Raw genomic sequence first — 16,673 nt, 5'->3', positions numbered from 1 at the left:
GTTTTTTTCTTCTAGCATAGCACTTACGTTCTGGAATTCACTCCCTGAAAACTGTAGGGAAATATGCAACCTCTCCCTCATACAGCAACAACTGAAGATACACCTGTTCACACTTGCTTTCCCTACCATTTGAGAACTCCATCTTGATTGGTGCCTTTGAATGGTGTTCTACAGATTAAAGTGTCCCTCTACAAATGCTGCATTTTTATTATTATTATTGTTGTTAAATTATTCTGATTCCCCATCAGCTTTGACTCAGTACCATAAAGGAAAGCGTGCCTACAAGCAAGAAGATATCATCCTGAGTGGCTGGTTGACTAAGGAGAGTACATCTACCGGCACACTGGCAAGAGTTTCAACTGGTTCCCGTAAGAAGCGCTACTTTGTGCTTACTGCTAACTCTATTGAGTTCTATCGAAGCGTAGAGTTACAGCAGAAGATGGGAGCCATTGCTTTTAACAGTCTGTGCTCAGTGACGTTGCCTGATGAAAAGACGTTCAAAGAGGAAGGTACATGTACACTCATTTTAGAAACATTATAACTTGTAACAAGCTATTTGCGTGTGAGATTTGAATATTGTCTGGTACCATAAGGTGCTTAATCACAAGTTACCACTTGAAGTTCTTAGACTATAGAGACAGTTGCTATGTCTTATGATTAATGGCAAGCTTTTGCGTAGCTACATAAGAGATGGTAAACACCAAAACAAAGTTCTGAATGGATGTGTACGGTAGCAGGGTTTGCTCATCTGGAGGTCGCTATACAATAGCTCGCCCCATTTGGAATAGCAACTGTCTCTATAGTATGAGGAATTCAAGATGGTAACTAATGACTAAGCAAGTCATTGTACCAGACTTTATTCAAATCTAGCTCGCAACTGGCTCATTACTAAAAACAGTTCATTAAGTCAGCTTATTTTAAGTCTGAGCTTTCCTTTTAAGTATTCCTGAAAATAGTCTGCAAAGAACACTTTCTGCATTACTCTCTTACATTTCTAAAGATTGTTTGAAGATTGTTTGAAGGTTGATTGAATCCATAGATCCTGCACTCCTGATACATGCTAATAATTGTGAAGGGGTTTGTGTGTTGTGCGTTTGTAGTGGTCATGATCATAAAACACACTGACTCCTGACTCTTTGCTTGGACCTCTTGCATTGGAATAAACCTCTGGCACTAACCTCATCTCACTTTTACCAGATTATATTTATCCATGTTTAAAGAATCAGCTTAATAACTGTGTTCTGTTTGTTCACACATGCTTGTTAATTTCAAGCACATTGTTGTGTCATGTTTCATTAGTCTAATGTGCATGAAAGGAAAGATGGACTGGTGTTTAGTTTGGGGTGAAGGGTTAGAATCAATAATCATGGCCGTTACAGAAGTAATTATTTAAGATATTTTATAGAATCACAAAATGCTGCGCTCATAATAAACACTACCAATCACACAAAGTATGTTTTCAGAAGAATTTTTTTTCAATACGGTGTTTCTGCATTTTATTTTCTCAATCATTTTGTTCTTATTATTGACTGAGTTATCTTTCATTTGTTTATCTTTTTTCCTCGTTATAAAGCCTGCCCAGCATCCAATCCCAACTCACCGAGCCATAAAACAAAAACTAAAAACAGTCCCACCCACCAACCCACCACACCCAATGGCTCTACACAAAGCCTCAACAATATCAGTTTCAAATCTAGTAATAACATAGTGGCGACTCTCATCCGAAATAAAAAGAAAAAACGCAGGGGTAAGACTGATCAACAGTTGCGTGTTCTTGATTTGCACGCATGTACACAATTTTTTTTAAAAATGGCACAGAAAATATTACTTTGTCGGCATGAGTGGCATTGTCATAGTGTTTTAATTAGAGACATGAATATGCATGAGGTTTTAGTGTTGAATATTCAAATGTCCATGTGTGATGATGCCATGTACGTTGTATGTGATAATATGTGCACTCTGAGTGGTTGGTAGTCATTGTAAATGGGTAGCTCTTTTATTTTAATTGGGGGTGTTTTTGGTTTGATATTATTTTGATATGGTAATTGTTTTTGAAGAGGAATGACAGTATTTAAGATACTTTTATACAAACTGTGAATAGATGTAGTAATGCCAATACCTTCAACGATGGATGTCAACTGAATTTTCTAATTAATGCTTTAATTTTTTCATTTATTTTAAGTGTTTTTATTTTTAGTTCTTTAAGTACAGCAACGTTTACATAGCAATTGAGCATTTTCATTCTGAAACAAATTTACGATTTCTCTTAACTCCCAAACCAAATTCCTTTTATTGACAGTTTATTCTGCATGATCCCTGTAATTTGCACAATTAGTTTGTTTGAGTTTGTCTTTAATATGTTAAACATGTTTGCAATAATGTAATCTCTTTATTTCTTGATTGTACTTTAATGCACAGATAAATGCAATAATAATTGATCTATTCAAAGGATGTGTATGTCATAAAATGTCTGGATTCTTTAGCTTACAAAAACATTTAAAAGTTAACCACCTTTTTTTGTAGTTTCATAGTTGTTTTCAAGATTTAGCACAATTTGTTTTTTTCTCTCTTTTGCTTAGAATAGAAGCAAATCTCTTACTTTTACTAGTCACATGAAATAGCTGCTGTGTGTGTCAGAAAGAAAAAAGAACGTGACAAAACCAAATGCAAATCGACAAAAACCAAACACTCAAAACAACTTATCAATGGTATATACATCCTTTTTTATTTGTATTTTGTGTTTTATTGATTGCTTATTAATATTGTCAGATATGTCTAATCTTGTTTCTAACCAAGCCAATTTTTTGCATCCATTGCCTTCCCCAAACCAATGCCTCTTGCACAGGTAGTCTCGGTAACATCTTATCAAATGGTGTCTTGCCTATAGACACCACCACGCCCAACCAGACAAATGGTATCAAGGCCACGCCCCCTTCTAGCCCTGCCCAGTCCAACTCAATGCGTAGACGATCCAATAGCCTTGTTTCCACTCTTATGAGATCTAGTAAGAGACTAAGTAGGCTAGATCGTGAGGGTATGTATGCTTTGCCTGGAAGCTCCGCCTCTATATGTTAATTCATTAATTATGCAAGCATAGCCTGTTGGTTGATTTGCATGTGAAACCCCTCCCACTAGTCTTCTCATGTTTGAAGTTGCTTAGCTAACTCAATTAACTTTGCGCACTTATTTTGTTGATGTGCTTCATTAGCTTTTGTGAATCCTTTGTACCTCTTCTGCATCTCAACATTAAAGGTGGTATTGCCACACTTTGTTGAGGGGTTAGTTGCTTTATTTATTTTTCTTCTTGTTTTTTTTTTAATGTGTGTTTTTGTGTGTTCTTGTGCATAAAGTGCCTGCCTTCCACCACCATATGTTAGGATGGCATGGTTGGCTAGTGCTTAAAGCTCTCACCTTTCACCACTGTGTCCCAAGTTTGATTCATGGCTTAGGCCATTATGTGAGTAAAGCTGTATGTTGGTTCTCTACCTCCCATGCCTCTAAGGTTGTTCCCACAGTCCTCCAGTGAGTTTTCCCTCTGGAATAATTCCAACACTTTTGATCTCTGGCTGTGGTCAGTGGTTATATGTAGGTTAGTGTGGCTGACTGCCAAAGGAGCCCCTTGCTAAACTGGCAGCTCGAGCACAAAGCCACATCCTTTACAATTCAGCTTAGGAGCTGTGAATCAAGGATGGTCAGCCTCCCAAATTATTTAATTGTTTTGTTATTTGTCACTTGGTAAAATCCTGAGGATCCCTACTTAAAACAGTATTTTCATTATAGTATTGTCGCTCCTAAGCAGCTTAAAAGTTGTGTCAATCTAAGTACTATTGGACCTTTTACCTCTAAGCAGGAATGTCTTAGTTGTATGCTTATAACACACAGTTTGTATTTTTGTTGCATGAAATTCACCTCTGTTCTTCTTACTTGCAACAATTTCCTTTGTGACACATTGCTTCTTCTAACACAATGTGTTTGTATCTCTTGCAAAACTCATTTAAATTGTCTTGATTTAAGTTTCCTTAATAGTAGGTTGTTTTCTCTTTGCCCACAATTATTGGATTCCACTCCATGACATTCTACTTTTCAATCTTATTCTAAATGTTAATCTTCAAGCAATCATCGAGTTGTTCCACCCTTTTTTCCAATGTTGACTTAATTATAAGTACTTGTAGTAATTAACGGGTGGCATTAAAAAGCGGGAGCCAGGAAATATTTAGCCATCAACAGTCCTTCCTACAGAGCATGGTCTGCTATAAAAAAAATCATATAGTTTCAAAAATGTGTTCATTCACTATGAAAGGTTCCTTTAAAAAAAAAATATTTAGGGAAGTTATTATGAAGTTGTCCTAATCTGATACATTATAAAATACAGGGACATAATTTTACTTAGTTTATATGCTGTGGGTTTCTCTTTATCCTCACATTGTCAGGCCAAGTTATATGCATCAGAGTGTAGATGAAGTGGTTGTTGGTTAATCATGTATAGTGTTCAACGATTGTCAGGCCATGTTATTTTTTAAATAAACTGCATCAGAGTGTAGATGAAGTGGTAGTTGGTTAATCATGTATAGTGTTCAACGGTTGTCAGGCCAAGTTATTTCAACAAACTGCATCACAGTGTAGATGAAGTGGTAGTTGGTAAATCATGTATAGTGTTCAACGATTGTCAGGCCAAGTTATTTCAATAAACTGCATCAGAGTATAGATGAAGTGGTAGTTGGTTAGTCATGTATAGTGTTCAACGGTTGTCAGGCCAAGTTATTTCAATAAACTGCATCACAGTGTAGATGAAGTGGTAGTTGGTTAATCATCTATAGTGTTCAACGGTTGTCAGGCCAAGTTATTTCAATAAACTGCATCAGAGTGTAGATGAAGTGGTAGTTGGTAAATCATGTATAGTGTTCAACGGTTGTCAGGCCAAGTTATTTCAATAAACTGCATCACAGTGTAGATGAAGTGGTTGTTGGTTAATCATGTATAGTGTTCAACGGTTGTCAGGCCAAGTTATTTCAATAAACTGCATCAGAGTGTAGATGAAGTGGTAGTTGGTTAATCATGTATAGTGTTCAACGATTGTCAGGCCAAGTTATTTCAATAAACTGCATCAGAGTGTAGATGAAGTGGTAGTTGGTAAATCATGTATAGTGTTCAACGATTGTCGGGCCAAGTTATTTCAATAAACTGCATCACAGTGTAGATGAAGTGGTAGTTGGTTAATCATCTATAGTGTTCAACGATTGTCAGGCCAAGTTATTTCAATAAACTGCATCACAGTGTAGATGAAGTGGTTGTTGGTTAATCATGTATAGTGTTCAACGATTGTCAGGCCAAGTTATTTCAATAAACTGCATCAGAGTATAGATGAAGTGGTAGTTGGTTAATCATGTATAGTGTTCAACGATTGTCAGGCCAAGTTATTTCAATAAACTGCATCAGAGTGTAGATGAAGTGGTTGTTGGTTAATCATGTATAGTGTTCAACCATTGTCAGGCCAAGTTATATGCATCAGAGTGTAGATGAAGTGGTTGTTGGTTAATCATGTATAGTGTTCAACGATTGTCAGGCCAAGTTATTTCAATAAACTGCATCAGAGTGTAGATGAAGTGGTTGTTGGTTAATCATGTATAGTGTTCAACGATTGTCAGGCCAAGTTATTTCAATAAACTGCATCAGAGTGTAGATGAAGTGGTTGTTGGTTAATCATGTATAGTGTTCAACGATTGTCAGGCCAAGTTATATGCATCAGAGTATAGATGAAGTGGTAGTTGGTTAATCATCTATAGTGTTCAACGATGCCATTGCTGTAATGGAAATATCAATATATCAGGAATTCTTGATTCATTTCTTGGTTTCTTCTCTTCTATTTATGTTTCATTTTGTTCATATTTGCAAAGCTACTCTCTATTGTGGTTTTGTTATTTATGTTAAATGAAAATCTTTGGATAACTATGTTGGTTGATAGACAGTTTGTGGCAATGCATGCATCTGTATGTTTGCAATGATAGTTTCTACTTGATGGTTATTTTCTTAAACCATGTGTATAAAATGCAATGCATGTATTCAATGAATGATATCCTTTCTTGTTATTATTGACATCAATGCCATGTTTTTCCTTGTATGATATTCAGACAGTGATAATAGTGAATCCCAAGATGTCAGTTTTCATGTCGTTTCATAAAGTCCTGTTTAATAATCAATGTGTATCTTACTCTATTGATCTTATCTTGATATGTAGGTTACTGGAAGTTTGTTGTACATGGACGTAACTGTTCATTCAACCTTTATACTGTGTCTTATGATGATGCTTGGCAATGGACATATGCCATTCAAGATGTGATTGATAGCAAACCTCTGTTGGAAACACCCTTCCAGATTCTAATAAGAGAAATAAAGGTAACTATCTTATCGTTCAATGTTTGGTTGGGACTAGTCAATCGAGTCAATTCAGTCAAAAAAAAAACTACAGAATACAATAACTAGCCCATAGTGGTTTCAGAAGGGACTAAAGATACAAACTACATTGTACAATATTTAGCCCATTGGATACCATTGGCTAGTATGAATTAGAACTCCCATTGATGGCCCATTCAATGTAAAGCATATTGAGACATTATTGTCCAATGCACTGTATAAGAACTAATATAAACCACAAGGGAAACTGTCAAAATGGGGAGACCGCCAAGTTGGGGCTAGATACCTCAGTTGGAATCTGGAGGTCATTGGTTGGACTCGCACTCTAGTAAATTTGGCTTTGTTCAACCACCAAATCATGTTTAAGAACTAGTTATTATTGTTGTTATTAATAATTCTCATATTGACAGGAATCTGCTATGAATGGAGATCTGACCAGCATTGAGAGAATCTTTAAATTGAATCCCATCTTAAGAAATACTCCTCATGTCTTGAAGTCACCCTTACTGCCTCTGCCGTATGGATTGATTGTCAGTTCCAGTAAGTCACCATTTACCAAATCACTCATTGAGTCATGAGCTCTTATATTTGTGTAGTTACTAAACATGACAGATTTGCCCCTAATGTTATAATGATAATAATAGTTGCTTCTTATACAGCGCTCATATCCGCCACTCAGTGTCACTCAAGGTGCTTTAAAAATTGTTTTTTTTCTTGCATGGTATGTGGGACTATGTTTGATTTGCGAAATGTAATGGTTAACAAGGTGCTACGTCCTATCTGAAGAATGAAGCATCATGGTTAAGTGTCGTGCTTAAGGACACAGGTGTCACGACCAGGATTTGAACCCACACTCTGCTGATCAGAAACACCAGAGCTTGAGCCCAGGGTCTTAACAGCTAAGCCACGACACGACGTATGATTTATGGATATAAATTGTTAGGAGTCTCAATTATTAAAAGTTGGTTTTGTTTTGTATCAGGTCAAGAGAAGGGTTACACCACATTGAATGATGAAGCTGTGAAGATATTTAACTCTCTACTTGGATCAGAAAACCTACCTGACCCTATGCCAGTTATACAGGTGAGATGACGCAGTAAGACCTGGGCCCAATTTCATAGAGCTGATAAGCACAAAAACTAGCTTAGTACAAGATAAATATGCTTACCAGCCCCTGCCGAATAATCTCCTTGTTTGATTTCTATTTACCCATATGTGTGACTCTCTCAATCCAGATCTCAAAATCAAGTTCTTGAATGAAGTGTCTATTATACAGAATTTCCAGTTTCTTAAAAGCCTTTCATTGTTCAGATGGACTGATGTACATTCTCTACAGAGGTTTCCAGATCTCGAAATCAAGTTCTTGAATATCATGTCTTGTCTATACTTCAGAATCTCCAGTTTCCTAAAAGCCTTTCATTGTTGAAACGGACTGATGTTCATTCTCTACAGAGGCTTGGTAGATATTTTACGCCCAAACAGACTTCCCCTTCTTTTACACAAAGACATCTTCCATATGGATACTTATCTTCTCAACTGGTTATTGTTCCTTGCAGGGTATTTTGCAAACATGTCATGATCTGAAGCCCCTGAGGGATGAGGTTTACTGTCAGATTATCAAGCAAACAACCGGGGTACCAGACCCTGATAGTCTGAATAATCTACGTAACTGGCAGATTTTGGCTTGTCTCTGCTGTAGCTTCTTACCAAGCAGGAATATACTCAGATATACACGCTTCCATATGAAGAGGTATGAATAATAATAATAATAATAATCTACGTAACTGGCAGATTTTGGCTTGTCTCTGCTGTAGCTTCTTACCAAGCATGAATATACTCAGATATACACGCTTCCATATGAAGAGGTATGAATAATAATAATAATAATCTACGTAACTGGCAGATTTTGGCTTGTCTCTGCTGTAGCTTCTTACCAAGCAGGAATATACTCAGATATACACGCTTCCATATGAAGAGGTATGAATAATAATAATAATAAAGGCCATATATCCAATAAATAGCTGAAAGGCACTGTACATAAAAAGAAGGACACTATACATTATTAAAAGCTAAACAAAATGCTTAAATTGATACAAATCAAACCGGGCAAAACTTGTAAAAAGTACAGAAGGAACAATTCACAGCAAAACTGCATATGGGTACTAGGGGGTTGTGTTCAATGGATATTATTTATTTCTGAATGTTTGTTATTACTGTCATGGATCATCTTTTTCTTGTACAGCATGTTCATCATTCTAGGATGCTATAAACCCAAGTTGAATGCATCATAGCAAGGGTTAGGGTGAAAGTTGATTTAAAGTTAAAGGACACGATCCCACATTCTGCTGATCAGAAACATCGCTCAGCCATGAAACACATTTACATTTACCTCTAAGTAAGCTGTACCATTTGTATTGTTTTTACCATCAGGCAAATGGAGTTGTTTCCAGAGACTCAGACTGCTCGCTATGCTGAGTTTGCCATCGATGCACTGAAGAGAACAAGATCCAGGGATTTTGCCCCATCTAGAGCAGAGGTCATAGCTATTTTGGTGAGTTGTTGGTATTTATCCCTAAAGCAGCTATTTTGGATATCCAACTCGGAAGTCGTAGTAGCTGATAGTTTGTTATAGTATTTATGTGTTCTATACCCCAAGACGTTGTGGCATACTGTCTTCACAACACACAGCTCCTTCTCAGAAGCCATTAAGTAGCTGTTGATAGTTTGTGATAATAGTCATGTGTTCTATACCCCAGAACATCTTGGCTTACGGTCTTCACATCACACAGCTCCTTCTCAGAAGCCATGAAGTAGCTATTGGTAGTTTGTGATACATGTAGTAGTCATGTGTTCTATACCCCAGAACATCTTGGCTTACAGTCTTCACATCACACAGCTCCTTCTCAGAAGCCATGAAGTAGCTGTTGATAGTTTGTTTTATAACACCCCTTGCAAGTATTCTGCCTGCTCATTGGTTTAGAGCGCGTCACATGACATGTCTTAGTTTCGCTAGACGACGGCCGTGTGATAGTGCGTCGGTTTGCCATGCGCTAGTCCGAAGACTAGCACACGGCGCCGTGCGCTAGTCCGACAGACTAGCACACGGCGTGCAGTACCCAGACGTCCGTTGCGTGTACGAGGATGATAAATTAATAGTCTGTAACCATTTCGGATTGCACGACACTACATGCAACACAGTAAGTAAAAGTGTTTGCAATCTGTATTCGCGTCGTCCGTGGATTGTAGCATTCAGGTCTGTAACTTAATAATAATAGTACAGTATTTAGAAATGTTTTGGGTGTTATAAAACAAATATTGACTGCTTTTACTCGGGCAATGGTTAAAAACTATGACTCCCTTGGTGATCCCCGGAGCGTTCTATTTTCCCTCGGCTTCGCCTCGGGAAAATAGAACGCTCCGGGGATCACCTCGGGAGTCATAGTTTTAACCATAGCACTCGAAGCAGTCAATATTTGTATAAAAGTAGTCATGTGTTCTATACCCCAGAACATCTTGGCTTACGGTCTTCACATCACAAACTCTTTCAGGAGAAATCAGCAAATCATCGATGGGGAGAGGGGTTATCAGAGCTTGACATCGGGGCTTTGGAACACCCTACCTGAAACTAAAACTTTCAAACTCACTTGACATATTCAAAAACAGTTTAAAAACTCACCCGCATAAAGAAGCATTTTGTAATTCTATTTTCTAATTATGTGATGCTACTTTCATTGCTTGTTGTTGTTTTTGTTTTTTTGCACAGCAGCGCCATGAGCGCCGCTTCAAAAGTTTCCATAATGATTATTATTCTGGAACTAGACTTGTCATTTGTTTTGACTTTGACCAATGACAGCCGGTTCATTATATCTAATCCTAATTCAGAATTTAACTTTGAATAACACAGATTTTGAAGGGGAATGCATTTTGAACTATCTATGAAATATTATATTTTGTGTAGGGTCGCAGAGAGATGAGTGCGACAGTGTTCTGTCATGGAGATGGATCGTGTCAAATTAATATCAACTCAGCAACAACTGCAGGACAGGTTAGTAAGCATTGGATTATTTAGTCATAAATACCTCGGACAGTTTCGCTATTCCTATTGGTGGAGAGCGCATCACATGGGTGTGTATAAACCCTTGTTTATGACCAGTAAAAAGTGTTGAAACATGGGCGTGACACAAGAGCTTGCACCTATTCTGATAAGACAGTTTCTTCATTCCTATTGGTCGAGAGCAACGGCTGAAACAGTTGTGCCACATCACGCGATACGCGCGACGCGCACAGCATTCCCTTATAAGGAGTTGTTTACCCGAGGGCGGTAGAGGGCTTTACCATTTCATAGCTGGAGGGGTGTTGTGTAGAAAGAAATCATTGAACAATTCTAATTTTTGCATTTATTTTACTTTTTGACCAAAAAGTTCTGATGTTTTTGACCAAAAGGGCATTTATGAATGGGAATTCAAAGTGTGTTGAATTGGTTTCAACCAGTGTTTTAAACCCGCTGAGGCCTGGTTCTTGATAATTTACCTCGACTTTGTCTCGTTAAAATTATTTAAGAACCAGGCCTCGTTGGGATTAAACCACTAGTTGACAACCTTTTCACCACACATTGATTCCGCTATTAATGCAATATATATACCTGCTGTAAATCATGGGTCTAGATAAATGTCACAATCGGTTTACTCTGTATGAATGAAGTGGCCATTTAGGGAAAGCCTGACAGGAATAAAAGGCACAGTATTTTAAATATCTTCGTTATGTCTCAACTGTAATATGTTTCTATCCTAGGTGGTACACACTCTAGTGAAGGGGATGGGTCTAGATAAATGTCACAATCGGTTTGCTCTGTATGAATGAAGTGGCCATGTAGAGAAAGCCTGACAGGAATAAAAGGCACAGTATTTTAAATATCTTCGTTATGTCTCAACTGTAATATGTTTCTATCCTAGGTGGTACACACTCTAGTGAAGGGGATGGGTCTAGATAAATGTCACAATCGGTTTGCTCTGTATGAACGTAGTGGCCATGTAGAGAAAGCCATTGAGGACCGGACAGTCATTGCAGATATCATCGCTAAGTTTGAACGATACAAAGCTAGAGGGCTGAGTGATCGTGGGAAACCTTGGCAACTCTTCTTCAAACTCTTCTGTTACTTGGATACTAAGAATGTGGAGAAGGGGAGCATTGAGTATAGTTTCTTGTATGAAGAGGTGAGTGAGTAGACTTATAGAAAGCGTCTTCTTAAAGAGAATGTGAAATTACTGATACACTATTGCTTTCACAATTATTTACTTGGATACTAAGAAGGTGGAGAAGGGGGAGCATTGAGTATAGTTTCTTGTATGAAGAGGTGAGTGAGTAGTTGAGGTTTATAGAAAGCATCTTAAAGAGAATTTTAATTTACAGATAATTTTTTCCCCCACAATTATTAACTTTGAAATAGTTAGCATATTTGGTGCTATATTGTTGAAGAGCTTGATGTAATTGTTATGGATACTAACTGACTAATTACAAGTTCAGTTGTAAATAACTTTAATGCATTTCCTTTTTTTTGATATTAGCTTTGAATATACATTATTATGTTTCCTGTAGGCCTGTGAGGATGTCATACGTGGTTTCTTTCCCACTTCAGCTGAGAAATTGATCCAACTGGCTGCCCTCCGTACACAGTTTGTTCGTGGTGACTATGTCCAGAATGATTGGATGTAAGTCATTTGTTGCAGTTAGCTAACTATAATCTATCATTTGCTCTAAAGCATTACATTAAAGATTAATAACCCACTTTTGAAATTAAGGTGGGCACAAAATTATGACACTTTTGGGTTCGGGCAAATTTGTTTGTATTTACCCAAACTAAATATTGGACTCCTATAGTGTCCACCATATCTATAAAAAATAGGCTATTAAGGGAGAAAGGGTACCAACTTGAACATTGTAGACAAACACTGTAACTATGTGAACATTTTATTACAGTTACATATAAGAATATTGGTGTATTATCTGTTGTTTTAGACGTGAATTGAGTGAAGTGTACCCTGTGGATAGACTTAAATCCCAACCTAAGAAAGACGACAATGACTTCGCTGGATTTCCGATGAAGCAACGAAAAGATAACTTCATATCAGTAAGTTCAAGTATTTTATGGGAGTATGATATAATGTAAAAACGAACAGGAGAGGGTGGAGGATTTGAATGGTCTGTTTTTTTAGGCATATGTCATCATTCACCAGACTTGTTTGTTAAGCTTTATATACTGCAAATTTATGAGCAAATGTAAAACTGTTTGACCAAAGACTACAACCTCCTTATTTTTCATTTTATAGGGTACTCTGAAAGGATTAGGTGACAAGACACTTAAGAAGTTACAGAAGTCTGGTAAGTTTTATATTGTGTATGTTCACAATAGTTACTTGGCTGAATGGACTGAAAAGTATTTTGTTTATATTAATTAACCCTTGTCTTAGTTAGGAGCCTTGAAATGGTATTTATGACTTTCATTCTCTTTTTCCAGCTTCTGATGACTCCATTTTGGATTCAGTGTTTGCTGATGAGATCTCAGCTACGACAACAAGGATTGTTGACAAGTGGAAAACACTGAAGGTATATTACTATTATTTAAAGGCAGTGGACACTATTGGTAATTACTCAAAATCCTTGTTAGCGTAAAAACTTACTTAATAACAAGCAATGGATAACTGTTGATAGTATAAAACATTGTGAGAAACAACTCCCTGTATTGAACGTAGTTTTCGAGAAAGAAGTAATTTTCCACGAATTTGATTTCGAGACCTCAGAAATAGATTTTGAGGTCGTGAAATCAAGCATCTGAAAGCACACAACTTTGTGTGACAAGGGTGTTCTTTCTTCCATTATTATCTCGAAGCTTCGACGACCAATTGAGTTCAGATTTTCACAGCTTTGTTATTTTATACATATGTTGAGAAACACCAAGTGAGAAGACTGGTCTTTGACAATTACCAAACGTGTCCAGTGTCTTTAAGATACACCAAGTGAGAAGACTGGTCTTTGACAATTTCCAATAGTGTACAGTGTCTTTTACACCAAGTGAGAAGACTGGTCTTTGACAATTACCATTAGTGTACAGTGTCTTTAACACCAAGTGAGAAGACTGGTCTTTGACAATTACCAATAGTGTCCAGTGTCTTTAAGACTGTTGAGAAGACTGGTCTTTGACAATTACCAATAGTGTACAGTGTCTTTAAGACTGTTGAGAAGACTGGTCTTTGACAATTACCAATAGTGTACAGTGTCTTTAACACCAAGTGAGAAGACTGGTCTTTGACAATTACCAATAGTGTACAGTGTCTTTAACACCAAGTGAGAAGACTGGTCTTTGACAATTACCAATAGTGTACAGTGTCTTTAACACCAAGTGAGAAGACTGGTCTTTGACAATTACCAATAGTGTCCAGTGTCTTTAACACCAAGTGAGAAGACTGGTCTTTGACAATTACCAATAGTGTCCAGTGTCTTTGACAATTACCAATAGTGTACAGTGTCTTTGACAATTACCAATAGTGTACAGTGTCTTTAACACCAAGTGAGAAGACTGGTCTTTGACAATAATTACCAATAGTGTCCAGTGTCTTTAACACCAAGTGAGAAGACTGGTCTTTGACAATTACCAATAGTGTCCAGTGTCTTTAACACCAAGTGAGAAGACTGGTCTTTGACAATTACCAATAGTGTCCAGTGTCTTTAACACCAAGTGAGAAGACTGGTCTTTGACAATTACCAATAGTGTACAGTGTCTTTAAAGCCATTGGACCCTTTCGGTAAACAGTGTTGTCCAAGGCCCACACTTTGTGTACCACAACTTCTATATCAAATAACAAACCTGTGAAAATTTAGGCTCAATCGGTCATCGGAGTCGGGAGTAAACAACGGGAAAACCCACCCTTGTTTCCGCGCGTTTCGCCGTGTCATGACATGTGTTTAAAATAAATCCGTAATTCTCGTTAACGAGAATTTATATTGTTTTGCTGTTTTCTCAAAAAGTAAAGCATTTCATGGAACAATATTTCAAGAGAAGTCTTTCACCATTGCCTTCTATAAACCCTGTAAGTTATTTGTAAATCTGTGAACTTTTATTATTTTTTTCTGAACCGAAAGGGTCCAATGGCTTTAAGACTGTTGAGTAGACTGGTCTTTAACAATTACCAATAGTGTCTAGTGTCTTTAAAAGAATACTAAGCCAACGTTCTGTCATCCCTAGTGTATCTGGACATTAACTTCGTCTAGGCTCTGAACAAATGGCACTATTCAAAAGGCTAAGCAGGTGCAATTGTGTGTGAACCAATTTTAATAAATTAAGAAACTGAACTATAAGCATCTCTGCTGCATCTCAGGAACTTGTTTGTCAATTTGCAATTCTTCAGGGAGCTAATACTATTTACTGTCCAGCCTGAAACCATGATATAATTGCCAACTATAATTGTTATTACTTCCCTAGGGTATTTCTGCAGACAGTGCTCAAGAAGCCTACATGAACATCATCCAGCAATGGAAGTCTTATGGTGCACGTTTATTTGAGGTAGAGAGCACTGATGGTAGATTTCCTGCCAACCTGTGGCTTGCTGTTGGTGCTAGTATGGTTGCTGTACATAAACAGGGGGAACCTAATCCAATTGAAGAGATTACGTATGAGAGGTGAGGGCTGATCAAATTACCATTGGTTATTGTAGCAAAGTGTAAAGGGAAGGCACACGTTTGGTAGTTACTCAAAACAAATATTAACTTAAAAACTGACTTGGTAACAAGCATTGGAGAGCTGTCGGTAGTATAAAACGTTGTGGGAAACTACTCCCTCTGAAGTAACGTAGTTTTTGAGAAAGAGGTAATTTCTCACTAAAATAATAAAAGACTTCTAGCTAGAAGTATTTTATTCCTATATGAAAGCACACAAATTCGTCCAACAAGGGTAGTTTTTCTGTCATCATTTTCTTGCAACTTCGATGACCGATTGAGCCCAAATTTTCACAGGCTTGTTATTTTATGCTTATGATGGGATACACCAAGTGAGAAGACTGGTCTTTGACAATTACCAAACGTGTACCTTCCCTTTAATTGAGGATATTGAAAGCACCATGTCACTCTACTGTAGCAGCTTATTTACACCTCGTTGATCACCAGCTTTTAGATAACATTTGAAAATAGGGGCGGACAAGTAAAAACCCTTGTGTAGTCCACTAGGCCTGTGAACGTTTGTTACTCAAAAATGTTGGAAGGATTGTGGAACATTTAATTTAACTGTTTCTAAATTAGGAAATTTAAAAATGAAAAGAAAAAAGGTTTGTTTTTTATAAACATATAAGTAATTTAATTTGTGTTTGACTCCTAGGATACTATCATTTGGAGCACCGATACCAAACGAGTACAAGATAGTTGTAGAAGGAAGACGACATGAATTGTCCTTTGAAACAAACCAAGTAAGTCATTATACCAGAAAGTGCAGGATTTGGTGTTGTGTTGTGTGTTGGGGGGGGGGGGGGTGTTTTGTTGTTGTTGATGCTTGTTTTTTTTTGGGGGGGGGGGGTTGGTTGTTCTTGGGGTTGACTCTATCCATTCTGTACAATCAGACTCTAGTCATTCTTAGCACTCAGTTCCACATCAAGTGGATACGGTTGTCAAATGTTTGTTTTTTCCCGTACTATTGTGTCTTTGTTATTATGAAGACAAGTTTGTAACGCAAGTTTTTCAAATCTATGAGTAGAGTTTAACCAAGGTTGTCACTTTCTGATGTCTTTGTAGGTCTTTGAGATTGCCAAGTTGATGAAGGCCTACATTAATGAGATAGTCCGGAAAAGGCAAAGTATCTACAGCGTTTCAAATGGAAATATTCCAGAACAAAAACAACCTGTAGCCCTCAACAATCCTTCCCCATTTGATAAATATTTTTGATGAAAGTCACAGTGGTAAGTAATATATACAGGTTTTGATAAAAGATAAGTGGAAATCTACTTGATGTAATATATTTTCCTGTTCAGGCTTCAAGTGTAAGAATAAGAATGTGTAGATATTTACCCCTGCCTGAATGAATACAACCAAACACATTCTACCAACAGAAAGAGGATGTCACTACACAAAGCCATTGTCAGAATTATTGTATTAAAACATATTTATTTTACAAGTATAAATATATATAAACAAATACACTTTTTTGCTCTCTGTTTCATTTGATGAATTACATGTCCAGAGAGTATTTTATATTTATCTCAAATTAATGTATGTTTGTTTAT

General features: G+C 37.1%; 1 protein-coding gene across 1 annotated transcript in view; it reads left to right on the top strand.

The window, feature by feature from the left end:
• Window positions 1-16,378, top strand: part of LOC117299841 (unconventional myosin-X-like) — a 55,895-nt gene extending 39,517 nt beyond the window's left edge. Inside the window, exons 32-48 of the mRNA XM_033783389.1 lie at window positions 249-509; window positions 1,574-1,747; window positions 2,846-3,034; window positions 6,236-6,393; window positions 6,822-6,951; window positions 7,394-7,494; window positions 7,968-8,161; window positions 8,842-8,962; window positions 10,370-10,456; window positions 11,364-11,624; window positions 12,007-12,119; window positions 12,427-12,538; window positions 12,738-12,789; window positions 12,926-13,014; window positions 14,888-15,084; window positions 15,776-15,863; window positions 16,186-16,378. Of these exons, the coding sequence (XP_033639280.1) occupies window positions 249-509; window positions 1,574-1,747; window positions 2,846-3,034; window positions 6,236-6,393; window positions 6,822-6,951; window positions 7,394-7,494; window positions 7,968-8,161; window positions 8,842-8,962; window positions 10,370-10,456; window positions 11,364-11,624; window positions 12,007-12,119; window positions 12,427-12,538; window positions 12,738-12,789; window positions 12,926-13,014; window positions 14,888-15,084; window positions 15,776-15,863; window positions 16,186-16,335 (2,477 nt within the window). The 3' untranslated portion in view covers window positions 16,336-16,378. The remainder of the gene's footprint in view (window positions 1-248; window positions 510-1,573; window positions 1,748-2,845; window positions 3,035-6,235; window positions 6,394-6,821; window positions 6,952-7,393; window positions 7,495-7,967; window positions 8,162-8,841; window positions 8,963-10,369; window positions 10,457-11,363; window positions 11,625-12,006; window positions 12,120-12,426; window positions 12,539-12,737; window positions 12,790-12,925; window positions 13,015-14,887; window positions 15,085-15,775; window positions 15,864-16,185) is intronic.
• The last annotated feature ends 295 nt before the right edge of the window (window positions 16,379-16,673 follow it).

This window comes from Asterias rubens, chromosome 15 (genome assembly GCF_902459465.1).
Source record: "Asterias rubens chromosome 15, eAstRub1.3, whole genome shotgun sequence".
Classification (NCBI taxonomy): domain Eukaryota; kingdom Metazoa; phylum Echinodermata; class Asteroidea; order Forcipulatida; family Asteriidae; genus Asterias; species Asterias rubens.
This window is presented reverse-complemented; position numbering and strand designations above follow the sequence as displayed.